Source organism: Aythya marila (assembly GCF_965140915.1).
Source record: "Aythya marila genome assembly, chromosome: 5".
In the NCBI taxonomy this organism is placed as follows: Eukaryota; Metazoa; Chordata; class Aves; order Anseriformes; family Anatidae; genus Aythya; species Aythya marila.
In genome coordinates, this window is record NC_139046.1 from 54605869 (window position 1) to 54625570 (window position 19702).

Consider the following 19702-nt stretch of genomic DNA (forward strand, 5'->3'; position numbering starts at 1 on the left):
CATGCATAGTGGTGGGATTGGAAAAAAAGTTCAAGCAGACCAAAGTAGAGAACGGCCTTTACTTACACTATGAACAAAAAGAGATAGGCGATGTGATGTAAGCGTTTTGCTTTCTCTTAAACAATCCTTATGGTCTTTTTCTATTTGATATCTTAAAGGATCTTTTTGCGTAGCCTTACTGTTATCAAAAATAAGTATGTATACATTCCAGAGTGGACAGACATCTTCCACAGAATGAGAATATTTTGAATCCAGTGTAGTGTCTGGAAGACCCAACACAAATTTCATCCTCCTTATCCTCCTGTGTTCATACATTCTCCAACGTATGCATTTTTATCATCTGTTCTATATTGAACAGCGCTTTCTGAACCGTTTTCTTTCCTAATTAAGGATGCAGAGAGCTTTGCATTTTTCTGTTTATGATCTCAAGAGCTCCTTTTACACTTTTTTGGGGGATTTACTTCCTTGAGAGAGTTCTTTACTGTTTGAATGCTAAATGCTTTTTCTGAAGCTGTTAATCATTTCACGATTTAAGAAAACTAATTGAGAATATTTGCCATTATCACTAAACTCTCAGGGGTGCTACGGGATGTGTACAAAATCTGAACCTGCAATTTAACATTGCTTCTGTTGCCTTTCGGCACTGTGGTTTACATGGGAATTTAGAAAAGAGTGGCTGAAACTCCTCCACCCCAGCCATAGTGAAGAAAATGTGCTTTTTTTTATCATTTTCTCATCAGCTGCAGCCTCCTGTTAGCAGTGAAATTGTTTTGACAAGAGTTATTTTGTCTGAACCATATTCGATTAGGGTAGGGCTCAAAATAATCAAAAAAAAAATCCTAACATTGTGAACTATTGGACTGCAATATAATCTTCCCAATGAAGTGAAGGAGGACTTATCATGCGTGTCATTTTAAAATTGTTTGAGGCAAATCACTAAAGAATGTATGGTAGGGAGCATTTCTTTTCTGTCACAGGATGTACTAGATAAAATAATAGGCTATTTCTATGGCTCTTTGATGTTGAACTTTAGCATTTCAAGTGCTAGATAGAGTGATATATTGGTTATGTATTATACCTAAAGATTCTGCATGAAGTCATCTGCTAGCATTGGATAATAATGCTAAGGCTCATCAATGAAGCTTTTATAGGTACAGCTAGTGTCATTTGAATGATTCTTTTTGTGCAATTCACTGGGTTGCAGAAAACCGGTACGTTGGGTAGAGAATGCTGTTTGTCAGTGTCCTGTTTTATAAGAAGCTACATTTGTCTTTTGTAACTCTGATCAACCGGTCTGCAGCCCGTATACAGTTTATTTTAGTAGTTTTATTTGGAGTGAGTATTCCTTCTCAGAGCATCAACTATTTTGTTTTAAGATATGTCTACATGTGATTCTCAAATTCTGTGATCTTGGCAAGGAACGTGCAACTCTTCAATTGCAGCATGCCAAAATCAATTGTCAAAAGGATTTTTATTCTGGTTGATGAACTAATCTTTTTATCAGATACATGATGTATTTTGCCATGTGGATTTTCTGAAATGTAATTTTGCAATCTGTAATATATTTTTAGTATGGTTGTACTCGTCACTGTAAATTAAATGAATCTGAATTTACAGCGTTTATGCTTTGAACTAGCTTTAAGGAGCTTAGTGCATAAAAATACCATGCTATTAAGGATAGGTTTGAATATGTATTTTTTTTAAATGTACAGAATCCTAGCTTTATAGAAAAAGATCTGTGTGTGCTGAGGGCTTCATTGGTTACAGGCTATTGACATGAAAGATCTCTCCTGTAGATCTTGTTCTCTCATTGTATTCTACTATGCGTATCTAATATTCTGAATAATTGCTCTGTATATAATAACTACAGATGCAAATCCACTCTTCCAATTTACTTGAATTAGCAGTCAGGGATAAAGATACTGAGTATTTCCTCAAAAATTAAGCTCATACTGAAGTCGTGAGGGGAGTGGGGAGTGAAGGTTTTCCTTGCCTCTACCAGGCTATTTGAGAACATCTTTATAGAGGATAGAGAAAAGGTAACCTAAAAGTTAGGACTCTGGACTGGAATAGAAAAGCTGAGGAGCTTCATACGCATTGGCTTTGGGCTGCTTTGTGCAGTTTGCTCTATCTCTCTTTGTTGTAGTCACCTTACCTGTAAATTGTGTGCGGCGCCTCTATCATACTTGAGAAGATCTTACAAATGAATTGAATATATATCACGGAACTAATGGTCTGCAAGTGACTTGCTATACAAAATGTTGCCAGACTAGGTGCACACGGGTAACTTTAGGTTAGAGACTATGCACTGTTGGTACCTATTTCTACATAATTGGAAATGGTTTCCTTGGGATGGCAAGTTGCCTTTCAAGACATGTAAGGAGCCCAAATATGATAAATTTTGGCCTAATACCACATCTGTTTTCACAGTTATGTAGTTTGAAAGACATATTGACCATAGGCCTCAAATCTGACAAAGAATCTCTACCTCAGTTTGAAACTTAACCTATTAATTGTGAAGTCAGTCTCTTTCCTTCTGACTTACAGAGTGATACGTACAATCCTATTTGCAACAGAAACTCAAAACGCAACACTAAATATGAAATAGTTCTTCACCTTGCCTTGTATATTCCCACCATGCTTTTCACGGAGCAGTCTGGCTGTGTCACCCAGCAATCTCTAAATATGGGAATCAAAAACTCTTGTTTCATCTCCAGTGTTGTGAATTGACATTTATTTGTATACTCCAAGAGCGTTAGGTTGCAAACTCCAAGCGTACTGCATATTTAGCATACAAATAGACAAATAAGAGCGTGGGAGAAAGGCATGCACTAAACTGATAAAGACATCAGCTTGGAGTGTGTATTAAAAATGAATTTCAGTAAATTAGATGTTATATATTAGAAGAATTAATCTTAAAAATTGCTGGTACCACTAGTCTGTTATTATTCTGATATGAATTTAATTCCATTTTTTCCTTGTTAAACTCATCATTCTAAATTTGCACTTCTGTTTGAGATGATTAAAAATCTTGATAAAGCCAATCTAGAATTACACGATAAAGCACGTTACAGCTGTTCTTTAATTATAATGAGTGGTGGGCACACCTTTAATCCTTGAAAGCCATCTAGTACCATTAAACTGTTGTGTGAGTTTGATTATTCCTGAATTTGAGTTGTATTTACTATCTCAACAGATCCGAAGCATTATAGTTTACTGCTGTGTCCTCAAAATAGAAAAATGGACCAAAGCCTGTACCATTTACTCAGGCAAAACTATTCCTGCCTGAGAAGGAACTGTAAAAGCCAATATAAATATAATGCAATTAAAATCAGTCTGTGAAAACTGCCGTGACTGCTGAGGAGAGAGGAATATGTTATCTGGTGCTGGTTGATTGCCCAAAATCTCCTAATGAGTTAAAATGAAAGTAATTAAAAAAGAGGCTAAATGTCAAGGAAGAATTTTGCGAGCAACTATTCCAAAGCTTGCTACTAGCTTTAGTCAGCGAGAAGTGGGCTCTCTGTCACCTTAATTTATAAGAGAAGAAATTGATTATTAAAAATGTCAATAGGTAGGGCTCAGATGTGTTTCCTGTCCTTTCTGATTTTTAGCATCTCTGTGGTCTTAAGAGTGAATTGGCCCCATGAGATTAAGCAACAACCATGAGTCATTATTCAAATGTAACTAAATTATACAGTTATCTGTGTTATTCTAAGTTACCGTTCGCTTAACGACTAAATTGTTGTTCTTCGCTGTGTCATTGGTATTCCAGGCATGCTGGGCTGTAAACCTGTGACAAGGTCAGTGTCGTAGCATTTTCTACTTTGCACTGGGAAAAAGATGTAGTCTTTAAGGATAGCTGTTGTCAGTGTATTACTGATTTGTATAGTGTATGTATAAAAGTAGATGCGATGCCTTCCTGATAATTGTGGAGAACTCTCAAAGCCAATATAGAGTGTTAACAAGTCACCTGATAAAAGAGTTAATAGTATCAGGTAAAATTCAGCCTTAATATAAGTTTATGTAAAACAAAAGAATTATGATATGCTTACATGTAATGAATTTGGCATAAAGGTAAGAACGTGGGAGACATTTTTTTTAGAAAGAGACTTTCATCTCTTCTCATCCAAAGTAGTTGTCTTTGCTTTTGGGGTTTATTTGAAGTAGTTGGATGACTCCTTTGCAGCAGGAAAGCTGTTTGCATAGTGCTGTCAGTGACATCCCTTTCTTGCTATCTCTGTCTTCTGGAAGTGGGGTTCATGTGAAAGTAGAAGATGAGAAGAGGCTGCATTCTACATAGAACTTATGCCTCAGTAGGCTGGCTGAATTTTTCTGGTGTTTTTATGTTGAAGAAACATATTGTAAGGTGGAAAATAAAGCTATAGTACTCTGGAATTAATGGAGTTAACTGCCAGGGTATGGCATTAATTCAGGAACCCTGAGACTTGTATGATCCTCTCTTGTTAGTACAAACCTTTCGTACTTATAGGTCTCCTGATCAACAGAGAGCTGAAGATAAGGATCACGTAATTTTTTATTTTTATTTTTTTTTAATGAAAAAGAGTACTGTAGGAGTTTGAAGAACCGACACTTTTATAATAAAGCTCTTCTGTCTCATTGAAACCGTAGAATGTTAGCTATTACAACACACTGAGCAGTTTTCCTTTCAGTATTATTACACGGTGACTTAAATATGATGAAGCATTAGAAAAGATTGAATTATTTTAATTTTACTTTTTCACTAGGTCTGAAGTCATTGTGTTTTATTTGGAGGTAAATTATCCTATTTATCTTGCATGCATAAATACCTTTATGAATAATGCAAGAAGCTTGGGATGGTAAAAGTAAAAAATTATAGACCTGTCCTTAAAGGACTGGATTAACATCCTGCAAGAGCTTATTCAAAACCAACTGGTGCCTTTCTTATACAATACAAAACTGTGCCATTTTTGAGCTTTTGCAAAGCCATTATAATGGAGTGTTGCCAGTTCCATTAACAATTCTGTACTAATGACAGTTAAATAACTGCATTGGGGTAAAAGCAACAACGACCTGTACAGGATCTCCTTTCACGTGGATGTTGTAAGAAAGCTTGAATAAAAAAAATGCAAAAATAGTTCCACAGGGGGTAAGACAGCTATGTCTGATGTTGTGTTGCAACTAGAAAAGAAAAATGTTACACTCAGTGTAAAGGTAGAATAGATATTTAGCTGAAGACTAGAGAGGCAAATTAAGGATGTGGGAAATTTTCAGTTCCCAAGGAAATATTAAATTGACTGTTTCTCACAAATACTTTATTTGTTTTGGACTATATAGCTATTAGCACAGATTTTTTAGAACAAGTCAGGGAGTCAGTGAATGTGTTTTCACTGAAATGTGTGAGCATGGTTTAGCCACATGGGATGGCAAGGTGAAGATGTGCATGTAAAGACCCAGGGTCCTCCATCCGTGGCAGGATGCCTGGAATGCTGTACGAAGGCAGAGCCTGGAGTCCTGACAGCCATGTGCCACTATGCTGCCAGGAGCGCCAAGAGCGGGCAAGACCTAAGGCATGGGAACACAGCCCAAAAATGTCCAATTGTTGTTTCTTCTGGCCTGTGTCATTACAGGATTTCCGGATAGGTTTTTCTTTGCTCCTTTGAAGTTTGGTTATAACTTTTGTACTGTTTTTTACTCCCACATCAGAGGTACACACTTTCATTTCAGCCTAACATTATGTGATGAAAAGGTAGAACATATGCTGGTGAGTGTCTGCACACAACGCACACACATAAATAGTGTATATATAGTTCAAATTCTGTAGCAAAATCCCAAATCAGACTTGAACAGAAAGCTATCCATCCTAAGACAAGTATGCAAAATATAGTGCTAGCATCTGAAGATAGAAGAGCAAAGATAAAGAAAGGCGAATTGATTCAAACTCCCTGACCTAGCTGTTATGTGTAGCAAAATCTTCCTGTATAGATTCCTCTAAAAAGTGTTATCAAAGCCATACGTCAAGATGGAAATGATCTATTAGGTGAACTAAGCAGTGTCACGGTATATGGCATGCCATTTTATAGAGCTGTTGTTTGCAGATGCCTCTTTGTGTTATGAGCATCTTAAATCATTCTGAAGTTTCTAAAACAAATCCATAATACTTTCCTATACCTGCAGAAATACATTTATCCATATGCTACAAATAACACACTGGATGTCAGGAGATTCTTACAGACCTAATCATGTTTTCTTCCCTCATATTTTTTATGGACATAATTTTAAACATGGAATAAGGACCTGTGATGTATTAGACAAATGGAAAAGCCCCTAATGTTTTTTTTCGGTTTATGCTGCTCTTCGTGCATATTGTTCTATATGGTGCTGTTAAATAACATGTTGCCAAAGGAATACTACCTTGCTGCAGAAGCAAGGGAAGGTTTGCTTCCCCATTCTCCTGCCCACACCAACAACCCAGTGTGCACATATGCAGCACATACCATGCAGGGGAACGCTGGGCTAGGGAGCAAGGAGAGGTGCTGAGTTGCACTGGAGGGGGAAGAGCAGGGAACCACCTGTAAGCTGGAAATGGCTCTGGGAGAGGAGATGTAGTGGTACAGAATAGAGCTTGAAGGATTTTTTTTTTTTAGTTGTTTCTGCAACAACAGTGGCTTTCATGGCGTGCGTTCCCAAAGCAGCCAGCACTGCACCTCCTGTTGCCTTGCCTCCTGTCCCAGGCATGGGTAAGGCCCAGCTGGTGTAACTCTACTGGTTTATGGAGATCGAGGAATAAAGGAAGAATTGATACAACTGGAAGTGTGCTTAAGAAATTGTTTTGTCTCCCTAAAAATCATTGGACAAAAGCTATTGACAGTTAGAGTACTGCCATAAGAAGGTCATGTAGTCTTGAAATAGTTGTATACATTATTTTACTTTTCTGATGTAACGTACAGAGACTTACATACCATTTTTCTTCCATTAAGCAAGCTGCTGCTCAACTTTGGTATCCTGGCAGACAGGCTTTCTGAAAAGTAATTTACCAGTCAATTAATATCCTATACCATGAGTCTAAACCAAATGCACTTTCAAAAGGGCTTAACTTCAGGAGTGAACTTTAGAAAAACTCAATTGATTTTGTAAATTAAAAATTGTAAAATTGAATATAAAGAGGCCCAGTACAGGACTGACCCACAGAAGCAATCTTTGAACGGGAACATTCTCAGATTGAACGCAGGGGAAGAAAAGAAAGCAAGAAGGATTCATTTGCAATTGACCTGCAATAGCAAAGTCGTTCACTTTCCAAATAGGATTAAACTTGTTCCATCAGCCATGACATGTGAAAAGATCATGGTTATAAATTCCATTTGCTGTAATGAATTGAAAGTGTCTGAGTTTGCAAGCAGCACTCATCATTGATGGACAGCTAGATTTGTGCAGTGTTTTAACACTAAAATTAGCTTCTACAAAATAAAAAGTACAGAAAAGGTGGCAGCAATGACAGATTTTAAAGCGTAAAAAATTGACTTTATTGTTAGATGGAAGCTGAATAAAGCTTCATATAAATAGTGGTTGTAACCCTGTTATACAGATAACTTGCTTTATTCTTGAGGGAATGTGAACTCAAAAATGAAAAAATGCTTTTGTTTAGGCTTCTTAACCATATTTAACAAGAATAAACATTTTTACTTAAATGAGGAAAAAGTAAATTTTTCTATGGTATTGCTTACAAGATGTAAACAAACAACAAAAAAGGAAGATTTGAGGGATATTGAAGATTGAAGGATACTTCATTCAAATCGATTTCAACATGACTCCCTGCTGTCAATAAAACCATATTGGTGTATGTATTCTGTATATTGGGATAAAAACTGCATTCTGTGGTTACTTAGTAACCCTAACTTACTCTTGCGTCAGGATCAGATAACATTTCTTCTCTGATGCTTGCAGAACCAAATGCAGATTGCGAATCTAATTTCACCAAATTCGTGTGTTCAGTATAGATGATTTTATAAGTATGTTAACTGTGCCAATGGCCAAGAAAAAATCTCAATGGATGACAACAGTTAATAATTTGAAGTGATTTGAGATTCTTTTTAATTGATAAGGTACGCAGCTGGAAAGTAACCAAGATGGGGGAGGGAAAAAAAATAGTCAAACAGTCTGAGCTAAAAAGAGGAATCAAAATATAATAGTTTCTTAAATTACTGCAAGGTTAACATATAATTAATTTGCTAATTTTAATTGCAACCCTACAAAATGTGCTGGAAAAATGCTCAAAGGGGAGCAACAGCCACGTGTCAGCCATGATTAACCAAGGTTACTAGCAATTATGAGGTCTTTATTAACCATGTTACGGAAATTTGTAAAAACCCTTTATAAAAACAGCACATTTATTGAAACTCAGCAGGGTATTTCACTTGCTGTACCTTTCCACTGCTACAGACTTACCGGTATGGTGTCATTTGCTTCATTCTTTTCCAGCTAAATGTTTTATTGCAGCTGAAACATAGACTGCCTTTTCTTTTTGTTGCACACTGTTACACATGTGGTAGGTATTCATTTTGATCATATAAATGCAAAAGATTAATTATTGTTTGCAAAGTGCCCTGAACACGTTAAGTGCCAGAGAGCTGCAAAGTACCACAGCTGAACCCTGGGAACACATCCTGAAGAGAAGGTTTTTTCTTTCCAAGGTATCCTGGGACGTGCAGTCAGTAAAGCAGCAATGTTGCTGAAAGTGCCTTCTCAGTCGAGAACCTGCTCTACAATGCTTTGCATGTGCAGACAAATCTGATTTAAAACAATCAATCAAACAAAAAAAACACGCCAACAACACAACGAACAAAATTTCTGTATGTTTGCTTTGCATTTTAAACAAAGCATGGTGTAAACAAATGTCTCATATGTATCAAATTCCATGATGTACCGTTCTTTTTTATTGTTGTTATGTCAGTCATGTTGAAGTGTCTGCTGTTTGGAACCGTAATAAACCATGATCCATTAAAGGAAGACTTTAAAAAGCAAAAACAAAATCCTAAAGCATTGGTGTCAAAGGAAATTAATTTCCTGGCTGGCTTGTGTTTTTCTCTGAGGCAGATATTGATGAGTGTGCAGAGGGGATCATTGAGTGTCACAACCATTCACGCTGTGTTAACCTCCCAGGGTGGTACCACTGTGAGTGCAGAAGCGGTTTCCATGACAATGGAACCTATTCTCTTTCCGGGGAGTCCTGTGTTGGTAAGCAATGATCAGCATAGCGCTTTTTTTTTTTTTTTTTTTCTTTTCGCGTTCTGCATGGTGTTATAAAGTGACTACTGAGACACTGTCCTGAGCTGTTGCTGTGTTTGAGGCTAAAATGAGAATGCAAGCAAGCGTGTCTGTGTTTGGCAGCATCCCCAGCCCCACAGCCTGGATGCTAGTTTAAGACGCATCACGTTTTAGCACAGTTATTACAGGAGGGAGGCAGTCAGAGATCCAGAGTGTGACTTACTGAGCCTTGCCATTTATCATAATAAGTTGCTTTAAAACCTGAAGTGAAAGCAGGCTTTCCAGGGAGCATAATAGGCCACAAAAGGGGAAGAGTTGCCTTTCAGATTTCAGCACAGCAGCGAGAGAACAGATTTGGTGTATGTCTGTATTACTTTGATATGTTTATTTTGCATTGTTCCATACCTTCAACATTTTATTTTTAGAGTTATGCGAATAGCATAAAGCACTTTATGCACCGTATTTGGAGAATAATGCCCTAAGAGCACGAAGGGAGAGGAAAGTTTAAGGGGTGCAGAGGAGTTTGTCTGTTGTTTCTGTGGGAGGACAAAGAATGAGGATTTAGTGCTCGTTCTTGCAGTCTGGGTGCCCTTGACTATCCGTAGACTTTGTGTGCCACCACAGCAAGTAAACACCAACAAAATCATAGCGAGGTGACAATTGTGTTCTACCTCTGACTTACAATTTTTACACCTATTTACTTATGTAAATTGTAAATGTGTGTAATTTCTATATGATATTTTATTTGGTGAGTTTAAAACAATGCAGAAAGGATCCCTTTGTAACTACTATTGAGATACAGGTCTACATTTCTTCATTCTATATCCTTTCTTTGGAATTCCACTTATTTCATCTCTACTCACTTCCATGAATTTTCTGTAAAAACATTTTGCTTTTCTGCTTCTTCTGTGAAAGACTTTGTTTTAACACTGTGAAACCTACTTATCATGTGTAAGTGCAAAGGGCTCCATCTAAGATTTGAAATATACAGTTGAAGTAAAATAATATATTTTTTCATATGAATTTATATACTTAATTCTAACTTGTAAGATACAGTCTAATATTTTAAAAATTGCAGCTGTCATAGCACTGTGATTTAAAAATGCAGAGAAAAAAATAATTATTTGCAAAAGCAATATTTTGTAAATTGTCCAGCCAAACTATACTAGCTTCTTATATATTGATATATTGTCCTAAGCTGACCAGGGAACACAACAAAATCTCAACAGTGAGCTTGACTGAGGAGTGCTTAAAAAAAAAAAAAAAAAAAAAAAAAAAAAAGGAAATTGAAAAATTTTACAGCATTTTGTGACTTAATATTGAAAGTACTTTATCAAAAGTCAAAGCAACATGAAGTAGCCTTTGAAAAGCCCTGAGAGAATTGGGGATAAATGGCATTTGTAGCATTCCTGATGTCTATCTGTGCTGCTACCATGGTGATCTCCATCCCTTTTCAGGCCAACCTTAGGTAGCTGTTTTCTGACTAAGAAAATGCAAGGCTTGGGGCTGGGCTCAGCAAAAGACAGATGCACAGGCAGGACTGTGGTTTGACGTGGCCCACAGATAGGCTCAGTTGCTGAAAAAGCCAGTACTGCTAATAAATGGAGGGACACTTGATTACCTCTGAGATTTAATAAAAAAAAAAAAAAAAAAGCCCCCCAAGAGCCCCAAATGCTCTATGTACTGTGGAAACTGAAAGGATGAGTTTTGGTGCAAACAAATTGCCCTCGTTTTGACCTGCACAGCACACTGGAAATCTGTGAGTTGAGGTGCTTTTCTTGCCATATGCAAGTTGTAAACGGAACGTGAAATGAGTGAGGTTATTTTAACTAAATAGCTTTGCTGAACTATCTGCTGCAGGGTACCAGTGATGAAGAGAATAAACCAGCTTCTTCTGTTTCATTATACTGGTTAAGCAGTTAAAATTGATTGAAAGACTTTGCTAATCCATATAACAAAGGGATTTCAAACTGTGATTTTTATTTAGAAGTACGGCTAAGAAGTGGTTAAAATAAGAGATGATAGTGCATATTCTCACTAAAACTTGGTTACTTGAACACTGACTCTCATTATGTTACAGAGCTTATTTGCACGGTGGAGTATTTAGAGTCAAGGCCAGAGCCGTTCACTCTGTTTCAGATAAAAGAGGGTTCATCTGCTTAGCAACAGCATTTTGGCCTGTTATATTTTTATGGACTGTTTACTGAGATCCTAGTATGTACCTGAGCTGGGTTTGGCTCAGTGCTCTTCAGTATGTTTTGAAGCATTTCTTCCTTCCTGAAGGACAAATCTTGGAGAACAATAAACAGGCTAAAAACATAATAAAAATTAAAAACAAATATTTTTTTTAAAAAAAGACAAAGCAACAAAATAATAACAATGAATGAAAAATGATAAGACAGTGAGAAGGAGTACTCAACTCTGGCAGATAGTCCAAAGCCTGGGAGGGTGGTTGCTGCTACTGGATGCATTTGTATATCTCTTGGAAATTTCCCTTTCCCTCTCTTTATGGGGAGGTGGTCTTGGGGCTGAGTCATTGCTTGCAGGGTCTTGTCAGTGCTTGCAGAACATTTGAAAATGTGTGCACATTTGGGTAGCATTGAGGTAGCTCAGGGCTTCTAAAAGCTTTTACCTTGTTGTCTGCGAGAGTGGAGTTTGTCACCTGGCAAGGGACAAATTTGTAAATTAGGAAGGTCATAATATTGTATGAGAGCTTGGGCAATAAGGATGGATGACTTAGCCAGAGTGCTTCAAGCTTCAGAAAATTCTTTATTGCTCAAAATATCAAGCACAGACAGCTTTGAAAAGGGAATATATTTCCACAGCCACACTTTTATAAAAGATGTCAGCTTCATAAAGAGATGGTGAGCAGGCTCAAATTAAGAGAATGTAATTTAATTACCAGCAGTAGCATTTTTATGAGGCCATGGCCTTTCACAATATGTTATTAAGAATACTGCTTGCAGACAAAAGGCAATTGCTATAACTAAGTTGCTACCAAAGTTTCCTTGGCAATTAAAATACGTAGCATATAGTTGCTGTGTTTTTCTTTTATTTTTTTTCACTCCTTTTTCCTTTCTTTTGCTACATGTTAAGGTAAACACACAAAAATGCTTTACAGAGAACTATGACTTGTCATATCCCAGTATTAACAACAATCCACAGATATATCGCAATCCATGTTGAAGCAACTGGCATATGTTGCTGTTGCCCTGCACTAAGTACCTGTTGACAAACACTGTTACCACATAAGGTAATTACCCTCACTGTTGAATTTTCAGTGACAATCTGAGATTATCAGAACCAAAAGAAGGTAAAAAAATGACACAGAAAATGCCGTCTTATGAGAAGTAATTAGCGTGCCACAAAGCTCACTCCTATCTGCTGGAGAAAAATAAAAGCAAATTAAGATAAATTGTACATACTTATCTCCATCTCTCTTCAAGTGAGATGCTTCTGGTCTGTAGAGAACTGTTCGGGCCTGGAGTGCTGAATTCCTGATTCTTTTCTTGTGTTTTTTTTTCCCCTCCCTAAAATGGTTTCATTTTCCAAGTCTTTATGCTGTGACTTGCAAGCACAGAGGGAACAATGAAGACAGCAGTCTCTGTTGGTTGTCTTTGTCTTTTCTTCAAGAATTAGTGCAAACTTTGTAGGGAAGCTTAACATGGATCCTCCTCCCACCAAAAAAAAACACAGGATTCACCATGTTTAGCATGCTGAAAGGTTGTATAGCTCAGCCTAACTGCAGGGTTAGAGTAGCTGTTGTTGGGATATGAAATCTGGAAAACAGTAGGATGCAGCAGCTTGTGAGAGAAAACTCCATGTGCGTTAGTCCTATAAAAGTTGGGTGAGGCAATGCTTTAGGGTTAAGTTTGAACAGTTTTAAAATCAATCACTGAAGATTTAATATACTACAAGGTATGCTGCAGTGTTCCCTGTTTCCTAGGTTTGAAAGTGATGGAAAAGCAGTTCTGCTCTTTATTATTTCTTTTCTGTGATAGTGGTGAGGCACTGGAACAGGTTGCACAGAAGAGCTGTGGATACCCCATTGCTGGAGGTGTTCAAGGCCAAGCTGGATGCGGCTTTGAGCAACCTGGTCTGGTGGAACGTGTCCCTGCCCATGGCAGAGAAGTGGAACTAGATGGTCTTTAAGGTCCCATCCCACTCAAACTATTCTATTGTGCCCCATTTTTCTATCAAACAAAAGGCTAGACCCAACCTTCAAAAATCTTCCTGTACGCCTGAGAATTGCCTCTCTGCCATTAGAGAAGTGGTATGTAGACAGAAAGGTTTACATATGGTGCAGAATATCCAAGACTACTCTAGAATCTGCTGTATTACAACTTTATCCTGGTCATAGACTTTAGTAAAGCTCATAACATCAGTCTCTACAAAATGAAAATAGTCTCTTGCTTATTTTCCATTTAGTAAATTCTGATTCTTGTGTTCTGTGAGTTTCATATCTTCAAGGTAATTGTGCTTAGTCATTTCTGTATTTCTAGAAAGCATTAGTAAATCCTGTGTTCTGAATCTAATTTACCATACAGTGTTTTTAATACATCATTATGTCTCTGTAGAAGTACTATCATAAAATATTTTCTAACTAAAAAATGAATCTTTCAAAGATGAGTCCAAATCACTTCATTTGATTTAGAAGAAAGGCAAATACATTATTTTGTGACAAATTGCATGTGAAAAATGATTTGTCAAAACAGTGTTTAGTTAACTTGCACACACATTAGTTTGGGAGCTGAGCATACATTTTTCACATAACATTATACTGTAATGGTTTAATGTACCATAACAGTTAAAATTAGCACATTAGTAGGGTTCTTCTACAACAGCTTATCATGATATTACAGAGCACCACACTGCGTGACATGCTTGCACACATTTATTAAGGTGCCGTAGAAAAGTCACAGCATTAAAACCTGAATAGCCTGGAAAACTAAGAAATGAAGTAACTAGGGATTGGTTTAAAATTTCAGTGAAACCTAGTTAATGAACTTGTGTTGATATGTACAGTCATGCTTGTCTTCTGCCCCATTCAAATGCAGTGGCTATGGGACCTCTCACAATATCTGAAGCAAATTACTTCTCGTTACAGCCAAAAAGGATGGAAAAGGAAATTGCATCTCAGGGGATTATTCTATTCCATTTTGATCCTGCTTTCTTGTCTGCCCATGTTACCAAGCTATGTTTATGTATTTCAAAAGCAGATGAGGAAATAAGCATGTCTTGGATGGTTTGTTTTCTTCTTTTTTCACATCCACAAAACGTGACTAGTTGCATTGCAGCTAAAATACATATCAGGTGCTTTTTGCTGTACGCTTGTTTAGAGAAGCACAGATTGAAGGTATTCGAAGAGTGAAGATCTTGATCAGTTTTATGATAGCCCTGTGCAATGTTTGAGGTGGTATGTCACAGCAACAAGCACTTTGCTGCTGGTGATATATTGTTATAAAATAGCAGAAGGCTAGCTTTACAAAGCAGTTTCTGATTATGGTCGTTTCTGTTCTATTCTTTTTATTTTTGCCACTCTATTCTCTCTTGAAGAGAAATGGTGTTGAGGGGAGAAGTGAAGCTCTGCCCATTTTACTTGAGTTAATTAGTGGTTTATGCCACAGATTATCTTAATTTAATGAATAATGTTGCAAAGTTGCATACCAGGTATGGAGAGGAAAATGAGATGGTTTTCCCAGTTTTATAGGCTACATGGAGGAACTAATTCCCCCAAAAGTCAGGAAAGACTTCTTGTTCTTGTGTTATATATAGGGGTAAACTACAGCATGTCCAAGCTGTTTTGTATATGTACTTGTCCATTGCTCTTAAAAGTTGCTTAGTTTTATAGTTGAATATTTCATCTTCTGCCTGGTATTGTTATAATGAGCAATAAAGTTTGTGTACAGTTTTGCCTTGTCCTTCATTAGATGTTACAGTTTTGGGCCAACGCCTTTGGAGAGCAGTTGTGGGAAAGCAAATGAAACCTGATGGGAGTGTGGGGAATTTGAGCTGAGCAAGGATTTGAATAATATAAAAATAATCTGTATGCAAAAGCCTTATCATACAATTTTCATATTCATTAGAATATTGTTTTGGACATGTTCAGAATTTTAAACTATGCTGTGTTTTCAACAGCTAAATAGACACATTGATCCCAATTGTTAAAAGAAATTGCACAGTAAATACAAGCACTTTGTTCTATGTTTTGCACAGCCATCTACATACTCATTGCACATCAATATGAGCAATTCCATGTGATCTCCATTAAGCTAAAATACTTTTATAAGCTAACTATGAGCTAAAAATATGGGAACATTTGTCTTCTTTTTCTTCTGTATCTTTTTTTTTTTTGTTTGTTTTTTTCTTCTAAAAGAGTGCAAGGGACAAAAATACACTTATAACTTATTTTCCTCAAGTTACTGGGAACACTGACTGTTTGTTCTGACTTTTAGAAATGCAGTCAGTGACAAGAAAATGCTGTTCTCAGAAAATTAGCTTTATTAAAAGTTCAGCTGGAAATGAGCGTAGTGTCCAAGCACTTTATATTTGATTAATGGCTAAAACTTTTAAATAATAAATGCCGTAAAATAATAAGAAACCATCATTTGCATAAAGAAAGAAAGAAAAAAAAAAAGAGCAAATTGAATAGCAATTAGGAATTTATGCTCACGCTATGTTACTCAGTTTTTCTTGGTGGCTTACTTTGTAAAGAATTTCCCATTTACCAGGTTGGGCCTCTGTTAATAGGGGCATCCTTTTTATGTGTGCTAAACCCAACACAGCACCAGCAGTACATAAATAGGGCGCTCTTCCCTTTTGGATATATATAACATATTAAGTTGACTTTGTGCAGTGTGAACAGGTCTGTACTACTGAGAATATGAATAATGTTAGTTTCTATAATTGCTAACATCTGGCTTTCCATAAATCTGTTAAATTACATGGAAGCCGAATTAGATTTCTGTGTCATAAGTAAAGCAATTACATGGAACTCTGTAGGCAATATGGCTTTATATTCATCTGTGAAATCCTTTTAGTTTTGAACTGTGAAAGCTACCCTTCTAATTTGCGCTGTGATCCTGCTGCATACTATATATATGCTGCTCAAAAAGCCCTTAATACGGCAAAGAAAATATTGGCAATTGAATATCACTTTGTGAAATCACCAAAAAGCGAATGCCGCAACTATGCCTTGATCTTCAACAACAACCAAAGAAATGCAGGCCAAAGTCTATCAAAAAGAAAATAGGGTATTTTAAAGAATATTTTAAGCCTCACTGTAACTGTTTCAATATAATGCATTTGATAACAGTTTAGTCATAACTCTCTTCATGGCCTTTACCTCATGTGACACACTGGCACTTGTTAACCAATGAACAGCAAGTTTTAATTTCTCTTAGTGCAGTCCCTTTTACACCACTTATAGTGGACCTTTCAAATTCTCAGTAGTGCTACAGTATGCATTAGAGCAATAATGTTCTTTTTTTTTGGTGATTAAGACCATCAAAGCAGCAAAATGCACCAATTTTAGGGAAGTCTGAGTGATGAGCAATTGAATCAAGCTATCAGGCCACTGGGATCATCTCTGACAAAGGACTGGCCCACAGCCCAGGAGTGAAGCCCTTCTGCGGTGTAATTGCCTTCTGGCTTCCCTTTTGGTCTGTGAGCAGAAAGGAGAACAGCAGTTTTCTCATGCCCTAAGCCCCAGACTCTGTTGTGCTGGCTGATTTTGCTTTTGATCAAACCCAAGGGGACTAAAATATTTCCAGTTGTTCCTGGAGTATTTGTGAACTGAAACCAGCAAGTTTACTATCCAGGCCAGAGGAAAGGTAGTGATTTGGTTGTTACAGATAGTTTCCTTCGGCTAATTGAGAGAATTCTTAACATCTTTATATAAGTTCTGGCTTTCTGAGGAGATGACTAGTGAATCCATGGCACTCTACCCATGAGGTAGGGCAGCTAGCGGTGAGATCCCATTTAATTAGAGTTTAGGTAATTTTTCTTCTTTAATTCTACTGAATTTTAAAAATTGTTGTTTTAGAGAGGAATTAAAAGTACTCTTGGGTAGTACTGTGAAGAGTTATAAACTTCACCCTAGCAATAAAGGCACTTTAAATGGTAAGTGTGAGGATTCTTCCTTGTAGTTTCTGAATTTGTATAACACTCTTTTGGAATTTTCATGATGATAGAAATCCTCAGATACTTTTAAAGAACTGTCTTCTCTAGCCTTTTTCCCACTGTTTCCTATAGCTTTCATTATTAATGTGGCAACAAAAAAGCCCCACCGGTTTACTGGTATTTTATCTGGACAATCTGTCAATATATTAAGAGCAGTCCAAAGTTATTTTCTGAAAGAAATACCTGCTTTCCACAACATGTTTATAAAGCTCATGGCTTTCACTGCAAGAAAAAGAATGTTGCATAAACTCCCTAGGTAAATCCATATTGCATAATTATGTGTTACCCTCTAAAAGCAATTTTAATGGGGTACTGTAATTCACTTTTCTTCAGTGTATAATGATTTTCTTTTGTTGCTTCCTTTTTTGTGTCATTGCTAAATCATGGTTTTCCCACATAGCTTTGTTCTAAGATTTTTTTGGTGTTGTTCTGTAAGGTGCCCCTTTTTATTTTATCTTTTATTTTTAAATTCTCTTATACCTTCCAGCAATGGGAATAGGATGCAGTTGATAGCTGTTAGTGTGGAAACATTGATCATGCTAGGAGCTTATGAAAAATAGGGCCTTTCTGTTTTGTTGTGAAATCCAGAACAGAGAGTGGTCCAACAGACAGAAGGTAATTCTCCTCACTAGTTGCCAGTGACTTGAAAAACACTATACACCCTGTTCAAGTTCATCAGTGATATATAGTTCCACTAGTTCTGTCAGTCTCAGCCTTTATAATTAAGCCTGCTGGTGATAGTTTAAGAATTCTTGGTGGAATCAAAACAAACAGCAGATAAGTTTAGAAAAACAGCGTTTAATATTTATCAAATACATACGGAAGATGTCAGAAAGAAGGTACCCACCAGCAAAGCAGATTGGTAATACTTAATATAGAAATAACATTTGCCCTGTGAAAACAAATGTCCAAAGCATTATAAATCTGCTGTCTTGCAGATATCGATGAGTGTGCCTTAAAGACCCACACCTGCTGGAATGACTCAGCCTGCGTGAACCTGGCAGGAGGGTTTGATTGCCTCTGTCCATCTGGACCATCTTGTACTGGAGACTGTCCCCACGAAGGTGGCTTCAAGCGGAATGGGCAGGTGTGGACCCTGAGGGAGGACAGATGCTCCGTTTGTTCCTGCAAGGTGAGATCCTGGTGTTCTGGATTTCAGGAGTTGTTTAATTCTCTGGGCTCATGTCAGACACCCCATATTGCAGTGCCACTGGCATTGGCAAAATGCTAGCGTAAGCCCAAGGCGCTGAGGCAGAAGGTAAGCTCTGCTGAGGGGCACTGAAGTTGTGACTGGGAAATTTTGGGGGGACAGACATTTTTCCTGTTGTGGAAAAGTGAACACAATTGAATAGCAGCTAACCCCAGAGGACTTCTTCCATGTTGTCCTGTGGGCCAGAGCCACTCGGGGCATGCCTCCATGAGGATCTCACGTTGCCCTTTAACACAACTTTCAGGCAATCAGCACGCTTATTCTAGATGTTAAAAATGATTTTCAATTTCTGTTTCATATGAATATGCATCTCTTAGGACAAGTGCTGTATGTAGCCAACAGCAGCCCTCTTGATGGTGTTGCCCTTTAGTTGGAATACCTATCCATTAACTTGATACGATTCCAAGGTTGGAGGACTTAGCAGCAGGCACTAAATTTCCTCCAGTGAAGAAGGGTGAAGGCCAGCTTTCTCCTTTGCATCCCAGCTTGTCTCTGTCAGCAGTTCTTCCCCTTTGGGCAGTGCAGCATTCTTTGCACCTTTGAAGAAGCCAGGCACGGTACAAGTAGGTCTACTTCAGAAATCGCAGAACGCTTTATTTACTTATTTATTTATGATTGTTGTTGCCTAACACTCCCTCCCTGCCCCCCCCCCCTTCCCCCCGAAACTGACCTTTCATTTCTGACTTCGGTGATAAACTTAAAAGACCATTTGACTCTTCTTTCTTCCTTTTCACTGTTTTAAAGACGGGGTGCTGTCAGTGAAATCACTAGAATTTTAGAAAGGCACCAATCTGCAAAGTGGTTGATCTTTTGTGGCCACTTTGAGCTGGTATGTTCATAGCACTGGTAAAGCTATGCTTAGATACAGCAGGAACGCTCTTGGCTCTTGCATCCGTAAAATGAAATTTTAGCCACTGTGAAAATCTGAACATAAAGAATGAGAAGTAGCCTATCTGTCCCCTGGCTGTGAGCTGCAAAAGCACTAGAGAGTTTGGAGAGGTGATGAGAGACAAGGTATTTTGAAGTTGAAAAGAAGCTGAAAGCCTCATCATTTCTGTATTGCAGTAG

At 37.5% G+C, this 19702-nt stretch overlaps 1 protein-coding gene across 1 annotated transcript in view; it reads left to right on the forward strand.

The window, feature by feature from the left end:
* NELL1 (neural EGFL like 1) overlaps positions 1-19702 on the forward strand; it is a 284886-nt gene that overhangs the window by 256712 nt on the left and 8472 nt on the right. Inside the window, exons 16-17 of the mRNA XM_082762270.1 lie at positions 9073-9213; positions 18363-18556. Of these exons, the coding sequence (XP_082618396.1) occupies positions 9073-9213; positions 18363-18556 (335 nt within the window). The remainder of the gene's footprint in view (positions 1-9072; positions 9214-18362; positions 18557-19702) is intronic.